The sequence below is a fragment of the Plasmodium yoelii genome (genome assembly GCF_900002385.2).
Source record: "Plasmodium yoelii strain 17X genome assembly, chromosome: 13".
In the NCBI taxonomy this organism is placed as follows: Eukaryota; Apicomplexa; class Aconoidasida; order Haemosporida; family Plasmodiidae; genus Plasmodium; species Plasmodium yoelii.
The window spans coordinates 1086928-1112168 of NC_036185.2; the positions used below are offsets into that span (position 1 = coordinate 1086928).

At 23.7% G+C, this 25241-nt stretch overlaps 7 protein-coding genes across 7 annotated transcripts; 4 read left to right on the plus strand and 3 right to left on the minus strand.

Moving 5' to 3' along the window:
* Window positions 1–399: 399 nt before the first annotated feature.
* Window positions 400–4300, minus strand: PY17X_1321000 (NAD(P) transhydrogenase subunit beta; the record flags this gene model as incomplete). Its single annotated transcript, XM_721354.1, has 3 exons — window positions 400–446; window positions 611–722; window positions 854–4300. The coding sequence occupies 3 exons, from the start codon at window positions 4298–4300 to the stop codon at window positions 400–402; spliced, it is 3606 nt and encodes a 1201-aa protein (XP_726447.1).
* Window positions 4301–5309: 1009 nt separating this feature from the next.
* PY17X_1321100 (RAP protein, putative) lies at window positions 5310–10439 on the minus strand (the record flags this gene model as incomplete). Its single annotated transcript, XM_721353.2, has 2 exons — window positions 5310–5505; window positions 5662–10439. 2 exons carry the CDS (start codon window positions 10437–10439, stop codon window positions 5310–5312), a joined length of 4974 nt encoding a protein of 1657 aa, XP_726446.2.
* Window positions 10440–12409: 1970 nt separating this feature from the next.
* On the plus strand, window positions 12410–13778 carry PY17X_1321200 (HSP90 co-chaperone p23, putative; the record flags this gene model as incomplete). Its single annotated transcript, XM_022957080.1, has 2 exons — window positions 12410–12414; window positions 13007–13778. The coding sequence occupies 2 exons, from the start codon at window positions 12410–12412 to the stop codon at window positions 13776–13778; spliced, it is 777 nt and encodes a 258-aa protein (XP_022813558.1).
* A 713-nt stretch (window positions 13779–14491) lies between these two features.
* PY17X_1321300 (glucose-6-phosphate dehydrogenase) lies at window positions 14492–17341 on the minus strand (the record flags this gene model as incomplete). The annotated part of the gene is made up of 1 exon (XM_721859.1): window positions 14492–17341. The coding sequence occupies one exon, from the start codon at window positions 17339–17341 to the stop codon at window positions 14492–14494; it is 2850 nt and encodes a 949-aa protein (XP_726952.1).
* Window positions 17342–18994: 1653 nt separating this feature from the next.
* PY17X_1321400 (conserved Plasmodium protein, unknown function) lies at window positions 18995–21433 on the plus strand (the record flags this gene model as incomplete). Its single annotated transcript, XM_721860.2, has 1 exon — window positions 18995–21433. One exon carries the CDS (start codon window positions 18995–18997, stop codon window positions 21431–21433), a length of 2439 nt encoding a protein of 812 aa, XP_726953.2.
* Window positions 21434–22294: 861 nt separating this feature from the next.
* PY17X_1321500 (uncharacterized protein) lies at window positions 22295–23785 on the plus strand (the record flags this gene model as incomplete). Its single annotated transcript, XM_721861.1, has 1 exon — window positions 22295–23785. One exon carries the CDS (start codon window positions 22295–22297, stop codon window positions 23783–23785), a length of 1491 nt encoding a protein of 496 aa, XP_726954.1.
* A 556-nt stretch (window positions 23786–24341) lies between these two features.
* Window positions 24342–24904, plus strand: PY17X_1321600 (tRNA intron endonuclease, putative; the record flags this gene model as incomplete). Its single annotated transcript, XM_022957082.1, has 3 exons — window positions 24342–24447; window positions 24565–24680; window positions 24797–24904. 3 exons carry the CDS (start codon window positions 24342–24344, stop codon window positions 24902–24904), a joined length of 330 nt encoding a protein of 109 aa, XP_022813559.1.
* Window positions 24905–25241: the final 337 nt, after the last annotated feature.

Here is a 25241-nt window from a genome sequence, read left to right on the forward strand (position 1 = left end):
TATTTTTTTTTTGTTCTTTTTTAACTTTCACAAATTTAATATCCCTCTTCAATTTTGTGGTAATTTGCAAGGAAACTACCACACTAATATATATATATAATATATATTTCTATAAAAAATAAAGACATGTTTTCTTCACAATCATTTAATAATTATAGACTATATAAAATATCAAATATAAATAGTGAATAAACATAATTTTCTCCAAAAAATAAATACAAATGAAACTAAAACAGCATACGAGATAATATTCAAATAGTAAAAGTCGATAAACAATGTCGCCATCCCTATATTGGCATAAAATGTTTGACAAAAATTTGCATTATAATATAAATGGTGCTAATAATAAATAGTGAAATCAAGTACAAATGATGTATAATCAATTTTAATTGTAATCTTTTATTTTACAAACATATCAAGCATTCTTTTTGTGACATAAAATCCTCCTAAAAATAAAAACAACGATAAATGTTTTGCACACATTGTTACATATATATATTATTATATATGCATATATTTTTATAGGCTTACACACAAATACAAATTTAAAAACGCCTTATAACAATTTTTTTGTGAAGAAAAAATATGCCACTATATAATATATCGATACCTGATAAATTCACAGCAGATAAAAATGTAGCAATCATTGATAAAATTGAACTTAAACTTTTAAATCCGTTTCCATATTCAATCATGCTTCCTATTATTATAATTCCAGATAGCTACGAAAAAAAATATTATATGTCAATTTATGCATGTATGTACACAAAGCTATATATGTGGATATTATTTCATTAATTTGTTAAAAATTGTATTATTAGCTATAATATATTCATTTTATCTGCTTCTTTACCGCATTTGTGACAGACATCAATGGTGTGTGTAAAGATGGTGCTATTGACCACACACAAAAATATCCAACAATAATAGACAAAACAAACAAAAATAAATGATGCAAATCTGACTGTGAAAACATGGTTCCAATTAGAAAAGCAATAAGAATTACAAAAAGAAGAGACATATAAAAGTAAAAATCAGATTCGATAAAAGTTTCGATTAAGCGTGTGCCAGTAGGATATATTATTGTATTTTTTGAATAAGATTCAATATCTTCTTTTTTTTCTTTTATAAATACACTATCACTCTTAGTTAAATCTTCAATTATTTTATTAGGTGAATATAATATATTACCATCTTTTATAACAACAAGCTCTTTTATAATATCATTATTCATATCTACATTAAATTGCAATCCTCCTCCCATTTCTTCTAACAAATTTATCATATTCATAGAAAATAATTCCGAAGCTTGTAGTGGCATATTTCTTTCGATTTTATCTCTTCCTAACACATGAACTCCATTTATAATAACATTTTTATTAGACACAGAACATTCAATATTTCCTCCCCAATTATTTTTTTTATCACCAAATTCAGTAGATAAATCAACGGCTACACTACCCCTTTTCATTAATTTAATCATTTCTGTCGATACCAATTTTGGTGATGTTTTTCCAAGTATTGAAGCAGAACAAATTAAAACATCACATTTTTTAATAATTTTTTTAAACAATATATTTTGCATTTTTATATATTCTTCGTCTTGTATATTGTTTTCTTCACATATTTTTATTGGATTTTTTATAAATATTCCACCACAACTTTTTACTTCTTCTTCCGATGTATATCTAGGATCATATGCATATACAATAGAACCCATGCTTTTTGCAGTTATAATTGATTGTAATCCTGCTACTCCTGCTCCAATAACAAAAACTCGTGCAGGATTAATTTTCCCTGCTGCAGTAATAGAATATTTACTAAATCGTGGCAAGGTAAAAAATGCTTCTACAACAGCTCGATATCCTTGTAAATTACTCATAGAACTTCTAACATCTAATTTTTGTGCCTTAGTAAATCTAGGAACTTCGTCAATAGCTATATATGTAATATTACTCTTTTTCGTCTTATCATCTTCATTATTTTCTACGGCTTGTTTTAAAAGGTCTTGATTAATACTTGGCCATAAATAACTAATCAATGTAGTGTTGCTTTCTATTTTATTTATAAATTTCTCGCTTGGTGGATCAACTTTTAATATAATATTACTTTTGGAAAAAATGGATTCGCGTGAAACAATTTCAGCACCGTATTTAATATATTCCTCATCTTGTATTTGTATTTTTTCTCCTATGTTTTTTTCGGCCAAAATTCTAAAACCCATTTTTCTTAGCTTTGGAATAAAATGTGGGATAATAGGAACTATCGATAGATTAACTTCTGATTTTTGAATTTTATTATGTATATCATTCGACCATGCTTGATTTTCATCCCCTTCCGCATTTTTGATTTGTTCTTCATTACTTTCATCCAATACACCTCTGCTTACATATAAATCGTCATTTTCATCCCTTACCAATCCTATTATTTTTCTAGGTTTTGGATATTCTTCTTCCATTAAAATTTCAAAATCATAATTATTTTCGTTATTGTCCGAAATGGAATACAAAGAACTTGTTTCTTTATTGTCTTCATTTATTATAGAATCTTTGATCATAGAAAAATCAGATTGCCCATAACCCATATAATCATTTAGTATCGTCAAAAGTTGATTAGTTGAATGTTTAGCGTCTCCAAAAAGCATATGTGTGTTTGAAAAATAAAATAATGGGTTGTCAATAGCAGAATATCCTGTACTTAAACTTCTTTTTAGTATAATAACTTTTTTAGATTTCCAAACTTCAATCACTGGCATTCCATAAATTTTACTTTTAGGATCTAAGGAAGATGGATTGATAATATCATTAGCTCCAACAACTAAAACTAAATCAACATTTGATATTTTTGAATTAATTTCATTCATTTCTTTAACAACATTATATGGTATATTAGCCTCGGCTAAAAGTACGTTCAAGTGTCCTGGCATTCTTCCAGCAACTGGATGTATAGCAAAATTAACTTGGATATTTCTAGATTTTAAAATAGTGTACATTTGGGCTAATTCTCTTTGGCATTTACTTGTAGCTGTGCCATATCCTGGTACAATAACTATGTTTTTAGCATTGATCAAACTTTCAGCAACATATTTATGTGTTGTCGAATTCACTAATTTAGTTTTTTTTTTTTCGTCATGATTATCCTTGTTTTGAATAAATTCGCTGTTAATATCTCCTTCTTTTTGATCATAGTTTACCTCATAATTATCCCATCCACCTAATATAATATTAAATATATCTCTGTTCATTCCTACACACATAATATAAGATAAAATTGCTCCAGATGAACCAATTAACGATCCTGATATTATTAATAAATTATTATGTAATAAAAAACCACTTATTACTGTAGAAAAACCCGAATATGAATTTAATACACTTATGAGAACAGGCATATCTGCTGCACCTACAGATGCTACTAAATGGAAACCAAGAAATAAGTCTACAAATAATGAAATATATAAACAAATAGTTTTTAAATAAAAAGATTTTATATTTATAAAATAATATCCCAATATTATAATAATAACAATATTAACAATATTTATCAACTTTTTTATTTTTAATTGTAATGACTTGCTATCAATGATTCCACTTAATTTTCCAGATGCAACTAATGAACCAATAAATATAATTGCGCCAATAAATGTTCCTAAATATATCTCCACTAAATATATTGTGTTCATTTCATAATTCTCAAAAAATTCTGAATGAAATTTTGAAAATCCAACTAATAAAGCAGCTAGCCCAACAAAACTATGAAACAATGCAACTAACTGAGGCAAATGGACCATACTAACGTTATGCGCAATATATAACCCTATTAATGTAGCTATGGTAACTATCAAAAAAAATAATTCATATCTAAATCCAAATCCAACTTGACTAAATGTTACTAGTATTGCAGATAATACACCAATAAACCCTAATACATTCCCTCGTTTTGATGTTTTGTGATCATTTAATCCAGTTAAACATAATATAAAACATATAGACGAAAACAAATAAATAGAATTTAATAATGATGGTATAAATGAATAAGACGGAGCTTCTATTTTATCATTATTCAATAGAATGGTGTGTTCTTGTGTTCTATCATTTTTTTTATAATTATAATCTATATTGTTCTCAGATGGGAAATTAATTATTGGTAGCTTTATCTGAAAACTGTTCTCTCTCTTATTATTGTTTCTTTCGTTTATTTGTTCATAGTTGTTGTTTAGATTATTTCTCAAATTTAATCTACAATGGTTATGTCCAATCAGATGCAAAAACAAAACAATTAACCCAATGAGTTTTATCATCCTTTATCCTGTTTATCAATGTATATTTTGAAGCGGTCGCAAAAAAATTATATATCTATTACGTGATTATACGCCAATTAATTTAGTATCTCTTATAAGAGTATTCCAAATTTATGTAAGATGCATAAACAATGAGTATGAATACAAACAAATATATATAACAAAAATTTACAAATAAAAAACAAAAAAATTAAATAAAAAGTTGTAAATTATATTCTGTAAGAAAAGATGTTTTCTTGCTAGCCAAACATTTATAATAATTTTTTTTTCATAATTCTATGAAAACAAGAATATGATAAAATCATAATTCAAAATAGAAATAAACTAAAATACAAAATATAATGATAATTTTAATAAATTTTTATGACATTCATATATTTATAAAATCACAAATTTGTTTTGGTAGATTTTTATGTGGTTAACTTCATATAAAATTTGCTCGATATCTAGACATATTATACAATGATTAAATATATTCATTAAAACAAATAAATAATATCATGTTATATATTTTTCTTTATGTCTTTCTATTTTTGTATGTATGTACACGTCATTTTTATATGTCTACTAAACAAGGGAAATTAGGAGGAATTATTTGTTCCCTCACCCTTCAAAAAAAAATTAATATGATAAATAAAATAACAAATTAACGAAATAGACAAATAAGTAAAACGCTCAAGAAAAAAAACAAGAAAAAATATATAGTCTTATAACAAATCAATCAAAATGAAATAGCGCCATAAACAAAAAAAAAACATATAAATAATAAGTTATTTTTCATATATAATAAACCCAATATATTCACAAATTATTCCAAAAAAGGAGAAATGTGGATTTTTTGTATCCTTTTTACATTCATAAGGTGTTTAATTATGTGCAGCGATCAATAGCCTTTTCAAGAGCTAAATTTGATAAAAAAAATTGTATATATCAATATATAGAAATATATATATATTGGAACATAAAATTGCTAAGGAAAAAAAACAAATAATTCATATGAACGGAATTTTCATAATACTTCATTATTCTTTACAAAATATTTCTTGAGAGATGAACTACAATTTGATAATTTTTGAATTATATAGTAATCTCGATCTTCTTTTTTTATTTTGTTCCATTCATAAGATGGAATGTTTATAACTTTCCATCCATTTTTTTTAAGTAAGAAGTTCTTAAAATATGTCGTTCCACATTGCAAATATTTCCTAAAATAAAAAAATATGTGTAAAATTGTGAAAATAATTATAAAATAGGGAATGTATAGACAATAAAATAATGTTAATATAAGCTTGCTTTAATTATTGAGCAAAGCATTAATAATTTTTAGTTTATTTTTCGTTATATACATATGCATAACTAACTTATTATCATTTATTGAAGTATTCACATGGAGATCACTCAAGTCTAATAAATGATGCGAGGGACCGTCAATTTCTATAGCTATTTTTTCTTTACATTCTTTAAGTATTATTATTATATCTATTATTAAAAGATCTTTAGTTATATATTCATTTGTATATTTAACATTAAACTCGTCTAAAATTTTAGATATTTGTACATGGAAAGTTGATAAATTATCTTTATTTAAACCGTTTTTTATATATTTTTTTTTTAATATATGTGTAATTTGATCTATAAAGTTAAGGAAGTTCTTCGAAAGTTTCAAGTGTGAATAAGAATATTTTAATCGTAACCATAAGGTAAAAACCATATGAAGGTACATAGGATTTTGTTCATATATTTTTATTTCATTCCAATTATATATATTAATAAAATTTATTGTATCATCATTTATCAAATTTACAATAGAAACTCCCCATAAATATCTTGCTAATAATAAAAATGAAAGCTCTCTATATTTATGTAAAATTTTTATTTCATTAAAAATATAATCATAAATTTTTTTCAAAAACATTTCATCCTTTTTAGTATAGCGCAATTGTGCAGGGTTTGATACATTACTGATGCCTTTGCATTTGCTTATTTCCATGTTATCATAATTTGTATCAAAATGTTTACAACTATTTTCCGCTTTTGAGGCGAACATATCTACATTTCCTTTTATATTTGTGTATGCATCAAAATTGGCTATTTCTATATCGGCATTATGGAAATAAGTAAAGGCATAAGCCCAGGCCATGGTAGCATACAATTCAGTAATTACGTTTAATTTAATGTTTGGTCTTTTTTCTTCGGATGTTGTAAAATAATTATTAATGGTTATATTTACGATAGTGGACTTTCCAATATTATAAAATAATTTTTTATTATATACTCTTGATTTTATAAAGTACAAAAAAAACGAAATAAAATTTTCAGGTATTGGATATTGATATAATTTATATTTTAAAATAAAACTAATAATTTTGTGTGAAAATAAATATTCTGTTTTATGGTAATAAGATAAACACCACAATATTTTTCCTATAATTTTTATTTCTTTTTCATTATATACAAAATTTTGAATTTTTTTTAATGTTTCATTTATACATAAGTTATACAATTTTTTATTTTCGATTTTAAGCAGTGTTAGCGATTCCATAAAATAGCATAAATTGTGTAAGCTAATGTTCTTGTTTTTTGGGATCATTTCATTTTCTACATGTTTTACTAATACTTTCAATGACTCAGGTATCTTATATCTGCAACTGGATATATTTTTTTCTAAATAATCATTGTTTTCAATCTTTATGTTCATCTCTTTATTAATGATTTGTTTTTTTTCTCCACCATATTCATCACCTTTTTTCCATATGTTTTTAATACAATATACACGTGAAAAACAGGGTAGAATTATACATGCGTTTGTCAAATTTAGAGCATTTATTTTTTTAATTGTTGTGTCACATAATAAATCAAAGAAGGGTCTGTCAAAACAGTGCATTCTATAACAATTTCTCGTAAAAAATGCTAACTCGTTAGGAGTAAATTTTTCAATAAATCTATAAGCAACTTCATCACAACTATATTTTATATTTTGTTTACTTTCTATACCTTCCTCACTTTTTTTACTTTCTTCAATTTCTGGTAAATTAATAATTGAATTTATTTTATTTCGAATAGCAGACATTATAAATTCATGATTACATTTGAGTTCAGCACACAAATATGTGAATTCCACCAAATTGTTTATATCTGAATATGCAATATTTTCTACAAACATTTTGCAAAAAAAAAACTCAAGATCCTTCCATACATAATCAGATTTAAGCAAAGCACTTAAAATATATATAATATCTTTTATATAAAATTTTATATTAAAAAAGTTATTTTTTTGTAAATAATTTATTATATCGTTTGAATTTTTAAGGTGTAAAAATATAGATATTAGAAGAGACATATTTTTTGAAGATAATTCTGCTATCATATTTCCATCAGTTATTTTTCTTTTTATAGTATGGTTGAATATATTTTGAGTTTTATCTAGTTCATTTGAAATAATGGTGTTTATCTGTTCCAATTCAGAGGACATATTTATGTTTAAATTTATTTTTTTTGATAAAACTATTAAATATTTCATATATCTAAAATAAGTCCAACATACATCAATAAATAGATTTAAATTTCTTTCTTTGTTATTGTTTATATTTTTTTCTAAATATGGAAAAAATGTAGAAGTAGTAAAATTTATAAAGAAAGAAAACAATTTTACTACTTCGTTTACGTTGTATAATTGGTTCTTCATTTTGCAAAATACTGGGAAAAAAGATGAAAATTTGTAAAAAAAACTAATTACATCGTACTTCTTAATATATATAAAATTGTTGCTAAATAAAAAAATTAAATCATTACATATTATTTTCAGTTGATCACTGCATTCGTCTGAAGATATATTTTTTATTTTATTGATAAATCGATACATATTAGTTGTGGAATTTTCGGGGTCTTTTATTGTATCTTCTATTTCTGATGAAAATGTAACACAATTTTTCAAATTAATACATTCATTTGGGTGATCAATTTTTTCTCTAATATCATTTTTCCCTATAGTACTAAAAAAATGCGTATATATCGTGTGTATATTTTTTCTATTCGTTAAATATAAAACAGGTGAATTGTTTTGTATATTATGGTGTTTCTTTTTTCTTGCAATAAAATTTGTAAAATTATTTATGGTGCATATATGTTTTTGGTTCATTTTTTTTTCAAGAAAGTATGGACCTAACATGGTATCTTTAAAACTATTTTTACCTAAAAAAGATACATATGAACAATTATGATCATTTCGATTTTTAGGCAAATTAATATGATGAAATTTGTCATTCCTATATAATAAAATATCCATAGATATATTTACCACATTTTTATATTCCAACAATACAATTACATTTTTTGATGGTTTAAAATAATTACTTATAATATAAAATATATTTTCTTGCATATTTGATATTTCAACATCATTATTATGTCTTGTATTCATATTTATTATGTCTTTTAAAATAACAAAATTATCCATATGTATGCTCAAATAGTCATATAAAAGAGATAATGCATTAGCTTCATTTTTATTAAAATATAAGTTAATATAATCCTGATCTTCTAATATAAATGATAACAAAGATAAATAAAAATTTGTTAACATCTGAAAATAATTATTTATAAAATTGTAACTTTTTAATAAACTGTTTAATTTAATACAAGTGTATAAAAATAATTTTGCTGAATATATATATTTAAGACTCAAAGACCACAATAATAAAATAACATCGCCTAAAGGATATTTATCCTTATAAATCGTGTCAAAAAAATTATTTCTCCTTATAGAACAATTTATATCTTCATCTAATGGAAAAAGTTTGTCACTTTTTTTCATAACTTTTTTTTTTAGCAGTTCATATAAAATAATATTTTTCCACAAAGAAATGGGTTCAATTTGATCCTTAACAAATGTATTATCATTCTGCAAGTATATGTGTGGTAATTTGAATATGCAAAATATAAATCTTATTAAATTTTTCTTTCGGAAATTGCTCAAAAAGTTATTTGTTTCTAAAATACTATTTATTGTGCTCTTGTATAAATCTTGAAAAAAAATATTTTGATTTGAAAAAGATAAAAGCATACTAATTAATGATTCATAATTTTTTTCATACACAATTTTTTTATGGATACTTCTATTCATAATTAATTTTTTTATTTTTAGATAAAAATCAAAGTCTTTAAAGTTTACATAGGAATATGAATATAATAAAATAATTGATTCGTTATCTTTTAATTGTGGGATAATATTTAAACTTTGCTTATAATAATTTTCATGAATTTCTTTTGAATTTTTATTTAATTTACTTAAAGACCAAAGAAGAACAACATGTCTTGATGGATTCAAATGTGGTAAATACGTATTTGCATATTTTAATAGCAAATTTAGATACACATTTGAAAGGGTTAAGTGATTTCCCTCATGACTATTATTTTTTGGTTGTATATGATTATCATATTTTTTCCAGTCCAAGTTTAAAAAAATTTTACTTTTTATTTTAGTTATGTTTTGTTTACATATCCTTTCATATTTAAACTTGCATATATGCGAACTTTTATTAGGATCTTCATCATTTACAATGTGATTGAAGATGGTACTATCATTTCCATTTGTGCTTTTTTCATGATTAGTAAATGTCTTCGAATTTGTTCCCTTATAATGTGGACATTCTTGAAAAGTAAAATCTTCTACTCCTTTAAAAAAACAATCCTGAGCATTTTCTTTTAATAATATAAAATATTTGCTAAGCGACCAAACAAAAGATGAGAACAATCGTTTATTATAATTGTTTACCTTCTTTAAATTTTCTTTGTTATTGCTTAAATAGGAAAATATAATTTTTATCCTTTTCTCTATTTCTATATTTATATATTTTTTGTTTTTAGCATAACTAGCATCATTATTCTTTTGATGTATTATTTGCATTAACCTATGGAAAAATGTAACATGATTAATTATATTCGTATTCTTTTCATTATCTTTTACTATTTTTATTATTTCTAAAATATTGTCACTTTTTAAAATATCCTTATTTATTTTTACAACAGTTTTCAATGTATCCTTTTGATTTTTTGTTATTGTTGTAAAGAACTTATCATTTTCATAAGCATGATTTCGTAATTTCCGTAATTTTGTAAGTGATCCACAAATTCTCAACATCAAATCCGGTTTTTCGTTAGCACAGTAATTATTTAAGGCGCTTCAATATGTAGCAATATCTCTATATATGTTTGACATATTATTTTTGCATATATTATTTATGTGCTCATTTTTTTCTCCAAACATTTACCCCATCTTTACTTCAGTTTTATGAGCGTAAAGCGATAAAATAAAAAATACTCTCTATATATAGTGAAATATGCTTTTGCGTGATTATATAACTTAAAATTTTTTAAAATGTACAGTATTAATTGAAATATTTAAAGGAAATAACTTTTATTTACTAAAATAAATAAATTAATAAAATGTAATAGAGAGAAAATATACATATAACAAGTAAATGCACGCTCAACGACAAACAAAAAACGTTACATATAGAGAAAAAGGGAAATAAAAATATATCCCTTAACTGTTTCAAAATTTATTTATCTTTTATTTCGTATATATTTTAGGAAATCTGTGAACATAATTTGATCCTAAATTTGAAGAACAATAAATTATTGATGTAAATAATAATTTTTTTTTTACCATTAAGATATTATTATTTCTTAAAATTTTACCATATGATATATTATAGAACGAACATAAGGAATATATAATATAGAAATGATTAAAAATATTTTGTGGCATTTTAATAAATAATATACCTATAACTTATAAAATATGTCTACATGCTCACATGTTTTTATCTCAAAAATATGGAGATATTGAAACATATTCAATGGTGTGTGCTTTCAAAATAAACAGCTAAAAAGGAAAAACGTTTTACATCCTAGTAAATATTATTAATTTTGTTTTAATCTTATATATTGTTTTCTCCTTAAAAAATATGTATTGCTAACACACAAGGTTTTATTTTATTGACAAAATACATTTATCAGACTTTTATCTTTATGGAAATTTTAAGTTATTTTGAAAATATTATATACATATTTTCCTTAATAAAATACGTATATACTGTGTGCCAATTTTTTTGGAAAGTACAAGTTATAATATCAGGCTACATTATTTTCCCAATTGCTTTTGTATTATATAATAATAGATTATAAAAATTGAAAAAAACAGCTATATATTTTTTTTAATTAAACACAAATGAAATATATATTACTTTCATAGTACGTCAAGATAATTCCCAATAAATTTATATATGGCTTTAACAATATTATATAATAAATGTTCTTATATCTTTTATTTTATTACTATAATATATATTTTTTATTTATTATATATATTTTACCAAATATAGAGATGAAAAAAAATATATTGGGTTATATGGGGCTATAGCTTTTTTTATAACCAAAATATTTTCATGTTGTATTGAATTCAAGTAAATAATTTTTTTTTTTTCGTATAACTATATGTATAGCATATATTACATAAATATAGCTATGGAAAATTCCTTACAATTTTTTTTAACGTTTAAAATATATAATATATTTTACATACAAATTACTACAATTAAAGTGCATACATTTTCCCCACTATTAAAAACACATATATAAAAGAGTCTCGACCAAAGTAAAAATGTACCTAAAAGAATACAATATATATAACCGTGTTTGTTATTTTTTACAAAAATGTTATAAGCCCCATTATATATAAATTAAAATTTAAAATATACTGAATATTAATTATGCGCATATATATATTATATCGAATTAAATCCACGATCAATATATAACGTATATTTTTCTATATAATGTAAAACACATATTATAGCATTATAATTATGTTTATTTGTATAGTATACATACAAAAAAATTAAAGTTTATATTAACATAATATATATTTATAACATTTCCACTTTAATTTTATTAAAAAAAATTATTTTATATAAATTTTCATAAATAAAAAATAATTAAATATAACTACATTCCTTTTGTAACACCATCGCAAAGGATAATTATCAACTTTCATATTATTGTTTTTTTGAACTTTTTTGAATTATTTATAAAAACCCTTTAGAAAAAATGCCGTAAGTTTTAAAAAATATACATAAAAAAGAAATTATATACATGGGAATAAATGTTCATAGTATTATATGTGTTCCTTTATGTATAGATATATGTACGTTGTTTTTTCTTTTTTTTTAAATAATTTTATTTGATTAACCTTTATATTATGTAATTATACATTTAATATGTAGATATTATGTCCCTTTTTTTCTACATTTATTATGCATTGAATATATCATATTTTATTTTTTATATATTCGTGGAAATATATACGAAATGAAAATGCTTTAATATGTAGTGTTTTGTGTGTAATATTATTATGTAAAAATCGTATACATATATTGTTTAATTTTTTATATATAAGAAACAAATTTGTACACCATGGTAATGTGTAGATTTTATATGTGCATACTTTTGTGCCTTTGAATATAACTGAGAACTTATTAGTTGATATATATATTCGAAATATTGTATTTTTGTACTTTCATGTTTTTTTATAAAAAAATAATACATAATTGTGTATGTTTTGTATTTAATTGAACACGCCTTGCTCAAGTGCATGTATATATATATATGCTCATTATTTACGTATTTTATTTATTTTGTTCTTAGACTTTTCCCAATAGTTTTGTGGGCACAAAAAAAAGAGTGCTTATATCTTACCATAGAGTTACAAGATGCAGAAGATGTGAAAATAGACTTAAAAGAAGATAGTTTATATTTTTATGGAACTAAAGAAAAAAATGAATATGAATTTACTTTAAATTTTTTAAAGCCAATAAATGTTGAGGAATCAAAATATACTACAAAGAGAAACATTAAATTTAAAATCATAAAAAAAGAAAAAGAAAGATGGAAAAGTATAAATAACGATGGAAAAAAACATTGGATAAAATGTGACTGGAACTCTTGGGTTGATACTGATGAAGAAGATAAAACAACTGAATATGATGATATGGCTATGAATAGTTTTGGTGGTATGGGAGGTTTACCAGATATGAGCCAATTTGGCGGCATGGGAGGTATGGGAGGAATGGGCGGCATGGGCGGCCTAGGAGGTATGGGCGGCATGGGAGGCCTAGGAGGCATGGGCGGCATGGGAGGTATGGGAGATATCGATTTTAGTAAATTAGGTAACATGGGAGGAGATATGTCTAATCTTGCAGGATTAGGAGGAATGGATCAATTTAAAAATATGCCAAATATGAATGATGACGATTCAAGTTCTTATGGTGATGACTCAAGTGATGATGATGATGAAGATGATGATACAAATAAAAGTGATGCCGATCATTCTCATGCATGTAATGATGCTAAATGCAATATAGATAAAGAAGGTGCTATACATAATGATGATGCAAAAGTACAAGAACCAGTTGCTTAATTAAAAAAAATGTACTTACCTATGCATATATAAATGCATGATTATATGTGACATATAATGAGCATATACTCTTATATGTATATAGTTACATATTCCTCATTATGTAGATAAAAATATACATAATAGCCATTTACATATATTTAATGTACAAATATATATGAAGTTATCCTTTGTGTAATTTATTTATGTGCAAAATTACTTTATATGTATCCTATGCTTATTATAGTCATATTTATTTTATTTTTATTATTTTTTTTCATTCTATTGAATGTTATATATATTTACGAGCTAGCTAAAGAGAACCTCAGCAATTATTATTAAAATATTAAAAATATATGAACACAATGCTTTATATTATGAATGTGTATTTCATAAAATTAAATAAAAAATAAATAAAGTATATAATATATATATGTTATATGCATAGGGAACTCTACTTCCCTTAAAGTGAAACACGATAGAATAAAACTAGTGTATTGAACCCCACATTGTTTTGACATTTCTTCTCCACTTTTTGATAGCCATAAGGCTAAAAAATAAATAAAAATTTTTGAACATATTCCATTCCTACTATTTTGAGAGTTCGAAAATCAAAACAGTGAAAATGATAGATATTCCACATTTTCGCAACAAGAATACTGTTTTATCTATCCAATTTATTGAGCTAATGAAGTAACATTTGTACAATTAAAAAAATATAAAAGTGAATTATTTTATTCTCTCATATTATCAAACAAGCTATCATCATAGTAGGAAGATTTTCTGCAAAATTTAGCAGTTGTGTCATAGTTTTTTCCATAATTGTAATATTTTCTTACAAGGTCATAAGCTTCTTGGGGCCCTGATGACCCAAATGGGTAAGATAGAGGCTTGACATGCTTTTCTTGTAACTCATTTAATAGAGGGGTGAATATTCTCCAAGATTCATATAATTCTTCATCTGAGATAAATTTTCTCTTATATCCTTTATAGCATTCTGATAATAAAGTTTCATAAGCTTCTGGAACATATGCTTTATTATTATTTTCATTAAGGCTTAAATTCAATTGTACTTCTTCCATTTCTTCAGAACCCATTTTTTTTATCATAAGTTTTAGATATATTCCTTCTACAGGTTGTAAAATAATTACAAATTCATTATTATACATACTTTCGTCAGATGAGCCCATAATATTATGAAATTGAATTTTAATTTCACATATATCATTATTTAGTCCCTTTCCTGCTTTAAGTATTATTGGGACACCATGCCAATTTATTGAATTAATATATAAAACACATGTACAAAATGTAGGGGTTATTGAATTTGGATCTACATGTGGATCATCATGATAACTATGATTTATTTTAGATTTATCTATATTGGCATTTTCAGAAATATTTGAATTATTATTATTTGTATCATCATTATTTGATTTAATATATTGTCCTATAACGGTGTCTTCTAATTTTATTGAAGCTATAGATTTTAATATTTTTATTTTTTCATTTTGTATGGATTTATCATCTAAATCAGTTGGATGTTCCATAGTTATTAATGTCAGTAATTGTAGCATGTGATTTTGCATAACATCTCTTATAATTCCATATGGATCGAAATACTGTCCTCTTCCATATACTCCCTTTGTTTCTTTTAATGTTATTTTTATGCATTTTATAAAATGTCTGTTCATTAAAGATAACAAAAATGTATTTGTAAATTTTAGTTTTAATAATCCTGAAACCATATCTTTTCCTAAATAATGATCAATTCTATATATGTTTTTTTCAGGAAAAGCTTCTAATATTTGTTTCGATAATATTTTAAATGATTCCAAATCTTTTCCAAATGGCTTTTCAAGTAATATCTTGGTGATTCTGTTTTTATTTAAGCAATACTTTTTATAATTTTGTAATGTACTTACAAAGATATGGGGTGGTAAGGCTAAGTAAAGCATTCTAGTGATAGTATAAGGACAACCCGAATTACCAGATTTATTAATATGGTGTGAAATGTATGGACAGCCAGAATTATCAGATGTATTAGCTTGGCTCGAAAGGTATGGGCATCCAGTATTACTAGGCTTAACAGAATGGTGTGAACTGTGAGGACATGTAGCGTTACCAGATGTATTGGAATAACTTGAACTGTAGGGGCATCTTTTGGGAGAATCATTAGGCATTGGTGGCTCACATCCGTTATCTATATTGTTGGTAACATTTGTGTTAGTATGATTATTAGGGAATTGTGAAGTGGAATTAACTTGTTTATGTTTTTCATTACCTTTCTGACCAAAACAGCCTAATGCTATCCTCTCTTCCTGAGTTATATATACATCAAAATTTTCAAAACTTTCCGTAGATAAATAGTTTCCAATAAAATATCTACATTTGCTTTTAAAAGAATTTAAGCGTTCGGCTTTTTCAAAAACTGATAAATTTTTATAACTGTTTAAAGATATTTTTAAATATATAGATATTTTGTTAAAAAATGATTCAAAATCTTGTTCTGTTCTTGCAAAACCGATTATTATTATATTTTTTGGTAATAAATTATTACAAAATAATTTAAACAAGGCTGGGTATATTTTTTTTTTTGCTAAATCACCAGAGCAACCAAATATAACTATTGTTAGTAACTCATTTTTATTCTCTACATTATTATTGCTGACCGGAGAAAGTGCACAATCTTTTTGAACATATAAATCTTCTAACATTTTTGAATAATTTTTATGACCACATGCTATGACTGTTGTATTTCTAGAGTCGATCACCTTAAATGCTGGATATAAATTATAGTTAGGATTAACATAAAAATTTAAGAGCATATTTTTCCATAAATTTAATTTATCTGCTGTATTTAATAAAAATATTTTACTTGTTGAATTTGACAATAGGTTAAGTGATACTGTAATTCTTTTTCTCACATCAAAATTATTTGTTGTTGTAAAATATACATGCTCATTTAGTAAACTTAAATTAACATTATTGTCGGCATTTAATGACCTTATTGTTTCATTGTCTTCATATATATAATTATTTTGATAATTATTCATGTATATATTATAATACACATTTGGAAATAAACTAGCTATATGGAAATCACTCCCCATACCTAATATTGCAATATCTATTTTTTTATATTTTTCTAGCATGCTTTTAATTTGTTCATTATAATCTCTTATACAACTAACAAGATCTTTTTTTGTATCGGGCTTATATAATTGGGTTTCTTTATTAATATTTAATTCATCAAATAAAAATTTTATATTATTATAATTACTGAATTTATGATCATCATTTTTATACCTTTCATCAATTATAAAAAAAATTAACTTATTTTTATCAATTTTTATATCTTTTATTGCACACATATTTTTATAAACATCTATAGGTGTTTTTCCACCTGATAAACCTATAACTACATACCCATTTTCATTACTTAATTGTTTCTCATATATTTCTTTACAAATATAATATGCCGATTTTTTATTAAAGTCTGTTAAATCTTCGGTCTCCATATATTTCACATTGTTCACACACCTTATTTCATCTAAGCATTTTAAAAATGTCTCGTACTCCATATTTATATATTCTTTATTTTATATGTGATATAGAGGTGGAATTAATGGATATATAGAAAATATATATATGTTATTAAATAAATGAAATACATAAATAATGCATGTGTGCATTCGTATTAGCTATTCCCCAATTTATTGAAAATAAATAGCATGATTTAATAAGCAGTTGGATTTTTGCTATTAAATAGATAAAATTATACTTTTTTTATCTCTTTCGTTTCTTTATATTATTCATATTTATAACTATTTAGCATTTTTATTTATTGAATTATAAAATGTGTACAATTCAATATCACATAAATTTAAATAAATAAAAAAATACAAATTTATATGTAAGTATGGTGCTTGCACATAATTAATGTTTAAATGCATATTCATTTTTTGTTTTTTCTTTTTTTATCTACACATTTTGCTTTTTTGTTTTATACGAAAATTTCGGATAACACATCAATGCGCCAATAATAAAATAAAAGCATTAAATATAAAGTTTGTTAAATAGCTTCTTAATAAATATAAAGAAATAAATTATTTACGTTTAACATTGATATTATATAGATTTTTTAAAGAGGACAAAAAAATCTATGACACTGATATTAAAGTCATTATTCAATTTTGATATACTTAATTCCTACAAATGAAAATACGCACTTAGTTACGGCATGCTATATTTTTATATATACTATCACATGATAAATTAAAGAGGAAAAAAAATTGTTATATATTTAATGCAAAAAGGATACGGAAACAGCTATGTAACTGGCTATATATCTTGTGATGAAGAATAATGATATAGCGATAAATAAATGCACAATAAATTAAACAATAAATTTGTTTTGTATTTATACTTGAGTATATTTTTTGAATACTTGAATGTATTTTAAAATAAAATTAAATAAAAATAAAAAATAATAAATAAAAAATGGGAATATAATAACAAATAATATATTATATATTATATATAATATATATATATGAGTAATAGCATGCATACAATTTTTTTTTCTCGTCCGCCTAGCATGTTGTTTACTTACAATTTAGATTTATTTATTTTTTTAAAATCTCTCATAAATAATTTTATCAGCTAATTGAAATTAGCTTCAATTAAAAAATTGCGGAACAATTAAAAAATAAAAAAATAAGAAACAATAACTAAGACTTGCCCCAAGTTTTTTTTATTTTTATTTTTATGTATTATTTTTATGCTTTGTTTTTATCTATATACATATAATTAGCCATTTTCCTCTTAAACAGAAAATTTAGGTTTTATAGTGAACATATTGTAGGGTTAAGCTATAATATATATTTTTTTTCGTAATAATATTAATGGTTCCTACATAGAGACTTATATTTGTCATTATTTTTATTATTTTTGTATTTTTTCTTTTCTGTTTTCTTCTATTTCATTTTCTTAAAATATTGTAAGCTCAAAAAAATGCAATAATATTTTAAAAAAGTAAAAAACTCAAATTTACAATCATACTTATAACAACGTATAATATAAAAATGCTATAATTAGTGAGTATTTGTTTTGTATTAATAATGATAAGTGTCCTTATTATATTGTTGTAACATATAATCAAAAAAAACAACACAAAAGAAAATTTTTCGAGTTCTACATCTTTTATATCGTGTATTCGTGAGAAAACAAGGGGAATGGACACCCCACCAGTATCAATTGACAACACTACAAAAAATTATGACGAAATGAGAAATTTGGATTATTCAGATTTGAATGTAAAAACGAAAATAATTGAAAATATCGACGGAGAAAATAGTGACAAAAATGCTGATGATTCATACCCAGATTATGGAGGCGAAAATAGGGAAACAAAAGAGTACAACAATGAAAGCATATCAGAGAAATATGAAAAAAAATCTACAAAAGAATTCGAAGAAAAATTCGAAGACGATTTAATGAGTGGTGATGAATACGCAGAATCATCAGCACCAAGTAATTATGGAAAATATAAAGACATAAATCCAGATGATTTAATATCTTTTTATGAAAAAGAGAGCAATGAAGATGTAAAAGAGGGTGAATGTATTCAAACAAATAAAATTGATCACTATTTAGACAAAAATTATAAAGGAGAAATAATAATTGATGGAAAAAATGAAGTTAATGAATTTTTACTTGTATCTAGAATGGCATATTATGATATAGTAAATCAAAGTAAAGATAAAATTTATGAAAATAAAGAAAATAATTCTTTATACTTTTTAAAAGATCGAGCAAGCAAAGGATGTACAAATGAAGACAATTTTGATGGTGAACACGATAATGAGTCACTATTGAAGAGCCCGAAAAAAAAACTTAATAATAACAAAGGTATTGAAACTATTTGCAATGATATGAATGATTCGAAGTATGAAGGGGAAAACGCGTTTAATACAAGCCAAGCGAACATTGATCATATTCAAAAACAATACACAGAGAATTCATCTGAAGAATCTGAGTGTGAAACGAGAAGTATTTGCTCATTTCAAAATGAAAAGGATGAAATTATAGATGATGATTCCAATAACAATAGTCAAAATGAAGTACTTGATGACGAATCTCTGAACAAATGTGATAATGAAGAAAAAAAAATGGATAAAATTCGCTCTAATTTATTACCACATACAGGCAAATACGAAAAAGAAGATAGAATACGATTAATGGGTATTCCTGAATATGTGGAAAAGGGTTTAAAAATCGAAAAAATTGGAAAATTAATTAAAAAAGATAATGATATATTAACAATTCATTCTTTGAATTCCAAATATTATTTAAGTGCTGCATCTGTTTTATGTTTAGAAAATCGTAAAATAATTGGGTGCATTGTTGATGTATCCTCAAATGAAACAGAAGTATTTTATTCTGTAAAATTAGTTTTCCCAAGTTTAGAAGATGAAATAAAAGAAAACATAGATATATATGCCGATTTAAAACATTCTTTATATATTAATGTTGGCACAGGTTTATGTTCAGAATTATTTAAAGTATTAAAAAATAAATCAATTCCATATATTTTTATTAATTATAATGATCTTTACAATATTTCAGAGACACAATTATTGGAAAATCATTCAGATACTAATCCAGATAATAGCAATAATAATTCAAATGATAATAAGGGGCATAATGGAAAAGGTGATGAACGAAATAATAATAACAAAGATAAGAATAAAAAAAAAAAATTCAAAGGGCAAAATAAAAATTTGCAAATATTTAATAATAACAAAAACAACCGAAAGAACAATTCAAATAATGAGAATAATAATATTATACCATATGAAAAAAATGGGAAAATGAACCATTCAAGAAAATACAAAAAAGGGAAAAATTTTGGCAATGCGTTACCCTATTCTCAAAATATGAACTTAAAATTTAAAAATTTATCTTATGTAAATAATAGTAATATTAGTGAAGTGGGAAATATGATAAACAAGAGGGGTCATAATAATCCTAACAATACAAATTACATGTATGTTAATCATTCGTTAAATAACAATATGAATAATATTTCGAATGTTAATATTAATAATTTAGCAAATATGACCAATATAAATAATAGTAATAAAAATGAATATAATGCTTTTCATAATCCTAATGTTACACATAATTATAAAAAAAACAAAATGCATAATTACAATGTTAATTATGCTAATATATATAATAATCACCAAAACAATGTAAATATGGCATACTCTAACGAAATCTCAAATAATATGCACCCTCAAAATTATTATGATATTCATCGAACAAATTTTATCAATTTTAATAATTCCCCTAACTTAGATAACAAAATGCAAAACACCATTTATCCTCAACCTATGGAACCAGGTTCAAATTTCTACATCAATAGGCCACCAGCCAACTGGAATAATGCTGTTATTTCTCATACTAAATATAATGATAATTATACCAATTATAATATTAATGGACAAGAGAATTACCGTTATATATCACAAAAAGTATATAATAATAAAACTCATCAAGAACCAATCAATAAAACAATGTTCAACAATAACAATGATATTCCATCAAATTTTAATCCTATCAATATTAACAATTTGTATAATTACAATGATTTTAATTCAAAGAATTAATTTTTATAAAATAAATAAACTTTATATGGGATAATTATTTACCATTTTTCATATGCTATAGGTATTGGTAATAATTGCCTATATATATATATCAACCTATCCATAATTAATACGTAATGTTATTTTTTTAAATTTTTATTATGTCACTTTTTTATTATTTTTAACTTACATTATTTATTATAGCATAAAATGTCTAGTGTTATCCTATTTTATTACCTGTTTTTTGGTACCGCACATATATATGTGTATTTGTATATGCATATTTATTATAATTTATTATAATTTTTTTTAAACTATTTGTTTTATTATTTGAAAATGGCAAAGCTTTAAGGATGCTTATCACACTATTATAAAAATGTCTCATTAATAATGTACGTATATAAGTTTGTATTTATTATTATAATTTGAACAATACAATACTTATATGGGTATTACTTTTTATAATATAAAGTTTTTTTAAATAAAATTAGCATTTTAAGGATGAAATATATTTTTTTAAAATATTTTTACTTACTGCAAACTTTAATACCATTAAGCAAAATATTTTGGCATCAAAAATGAATTTTTTCATATATAGTACCTTGTATTAGTGCATATATATAATATTCTTTCTCTTTGTTTCCCCACTTAAATTCTTACAAACAACTTCGTAATTTGCTTCAATATATTATTAATAAAATAATTATTTTTTACAAATTATAGAAAATATATAGTTATTTTTTTTTTTTGCAATTTTTACAATATGACTTTTTTGGAGTTATGGCAAACACTTTTAGTCCATAAAATGAATTATCAAAGAGAATAATTACTCAACAAAAATATAAGGGAAAAAATAAAAATAATAATATAATAAAATAAAATATGGATAGCTTATATGGTGATTTGCCTCCTCCAGTTTCTACCCAAAATAACAATGTAACAAACAATGATAATAAAAATTCATCCAACGAAGTAAAAAGTAATAATTATATTGAACTAAATAAGTATTTAATAACCCCATCTATAATTCAAAAAAAAATAGCAAACATAAAAAATGTGAGTAAAGAACTGGAAATTGGGAAAACGGACGAGAATTCCACAAAAAATGGTAATACTGATAATAATGATGAAAATAGTGATGTAAAAAAAAATGAGAATTCGAAAAAAATAGAAATTATAAATATAAATCAGTCTATTCAAGATGACCTAAAAAAGATTAGCGGCATGTTGAAAAAAATGAATCATGGAACTCAGGATGAAAACGCTTTGGCTAATAAAAGAAGTTATCAAGAAAAACATTCCAATCGCGATTTGTATGGGGATATAAAAAGTAACAAATTGTATGAAAATTTCAAAAATAATAATTTAAATAGAGATTTTAAGAATTCAGGTGAACATTTTACAGGCGAGTTATACGATAAATATTTTATTGTAAATGCTAATGAAGATTATGATCCTAGCAAGCCAAATGATTTAAATAAGATTATAAAAGAAAGAAAAAGGAAAAAAATTATTTTGTTGGCTGCACACAAAAAAAAAATGGAAGAAGAAAAAGAAAATGAGAGACATCAAATGGAAAACAATATGTTCCCATTTATACAAGACGACCAAAAAGAAATAAATAATATAAATGATAAAAATGATAGAAAAATAAAAATTAAACCATTAATAGGAGAACATTCTATATCACAAAAATTGACAGGCAACAATGGAGTGAATGATAATAAAATGGATGATCAAAAAAATATTTATAATAATTTATATGAAAATAATATGCTGAACACAATAGAAAATAAAGACATTAGTGAACAAAATTCAAACGAAAATGCTAATGAACAAGTACCTGTGAAAAAAGATTTCGCTACAAGAATGATGGAAAAAATGGGTTGGAAAAAAGGAGAAGGTTTAGGAAAAGATAAACAAGGAATTAAAGCTCCATTAATTTTGCAAAAGGTCGATAAAAGAAGTGGTGTCATAGTACAAGCCCCTATTATTTTGAAGAAAACTGAACTAGCTAATGAAAATAATAATGATTCATATGATGATAAAACTGACGCAGCTAATTCGATTAATAACGTATTTACTCGAATTATCCAACTAACTAATCTTGTCACTATTGATGAAGTTGATGATACATTAAAAGAAGAAATCGAAGAAGAGGCATCAAAATTTGGAAATTTATTAAATATAAACATTATTACAGATTCAAATTTATCTGATGCTCTTGCTGTTAAAATATTTTGTGAATACGAATCGAGGGACCAAGCAAAAAATGCATTCAACACATTTAAGGAAAGAACATTTGCCGGTAGAAAAGTCATAGTTTCTTTTGTGAATGAGCAAGAATATTTATCACAGGGGCAAAATAAATAAGCAAAACGATATAAAAAATCAAAAATTATGGAATGAAAAAGGTGGAAAAAATATCTACATTTTCCTTATCATATACCCATATTTTGGATTATGTAATATTCATTTGTATGTGGTAAAACAACCTAAGAGTATTTTCCATACTCATATATATGTTTCTGTATGCATTTTATACACTACTTATTATTATACTGCATATTTGCAATTTTCATGGCACATAAGGTTATATAGTCTTTTTTTTACTTTATTTTTGCATAATTTAAAAAATTGTTTGAATAATATTACATCTTTAATTTAAAATTATTTTTTAGTACTTTTTTTTAACACCAAATATAAAAATGTTAAAAAAAATTATCAACATTTTTCTTGTGTATTTTTATAAAAATTATAATTTAACTTCATTTTGTAAATGTTTCTTTTAATATATTATATTTTTATAATTCATCAAAAAAATATATATTAGTATAGCATAATAGTTTGAAAAGATACAAAAAATGGAAAATTAAAAAAAAATATATTTAATTTATATGGTGAATGAATAGATATATATTTTTTTTCCATGACTAATAGAATTGCAAAAAGAGAAATTGTATATAGCGATTTAAATAACCATTTTGTTGTAATAAATGACGTAAAATATGGATCCGATTTTGTATTATATAAAGGTGGGCCTATGTTAAAAATGTATATATCTCAATGTAATACATTGTTGTTACACCTCAAATTGGTATATGTTCCTAAATGTATATACAATATTTGTAATAACTGCCATATTTTTTCAGAGAGTGTGGACCACGAACATGCCTTTGCTCTCGTTTTTGTAAAAGACGAATCTTCAATTTTAACTGATAAGGAAAAAATTATCATTTCTAGAATATGTGAAAGCGTTAAGAAGAGGGTAAATATGAACATGGACATTCGATCACTAATATTACACTTGCAGTATTTACTACTTTATAGTACTATTATTTATATTTGATTTTTATCGTTTTATCTCACTTTTTCATTGTTTAGGGAATAATTGCATATGTAGATTATCACACCAAGACAGTTAAATATGAGGAATTAATCAGGAAAAAAAATAATAACACCAAACGAATAACGAATATATATGCCTTATAGAAAAACATATATATGAATATTTTTCATTTTTCTAAATCCATATTTTATATATATTTCTGTTTTTTTAAGCTGCGCTTGCTAGCATTAGCATATATTTCAATGCGAAAATATGGATATATTTTTTTGTTATTAATTGTGTAAACAAAATTTTATGCGAATTTGCATTTTATTAAAAGCATTTATAAAAAACATTAAAAAAATAACTAAAAGGAAAGTGGTATAAAATAGTGCTATATTATTAAAAAAAAAAAAACGAATGTTTTAATAATATTCAAAAAATTATAATAAAATAAAATAAAATAAAACGTTGTAATATGAAAGTCTATGATGAAATGCC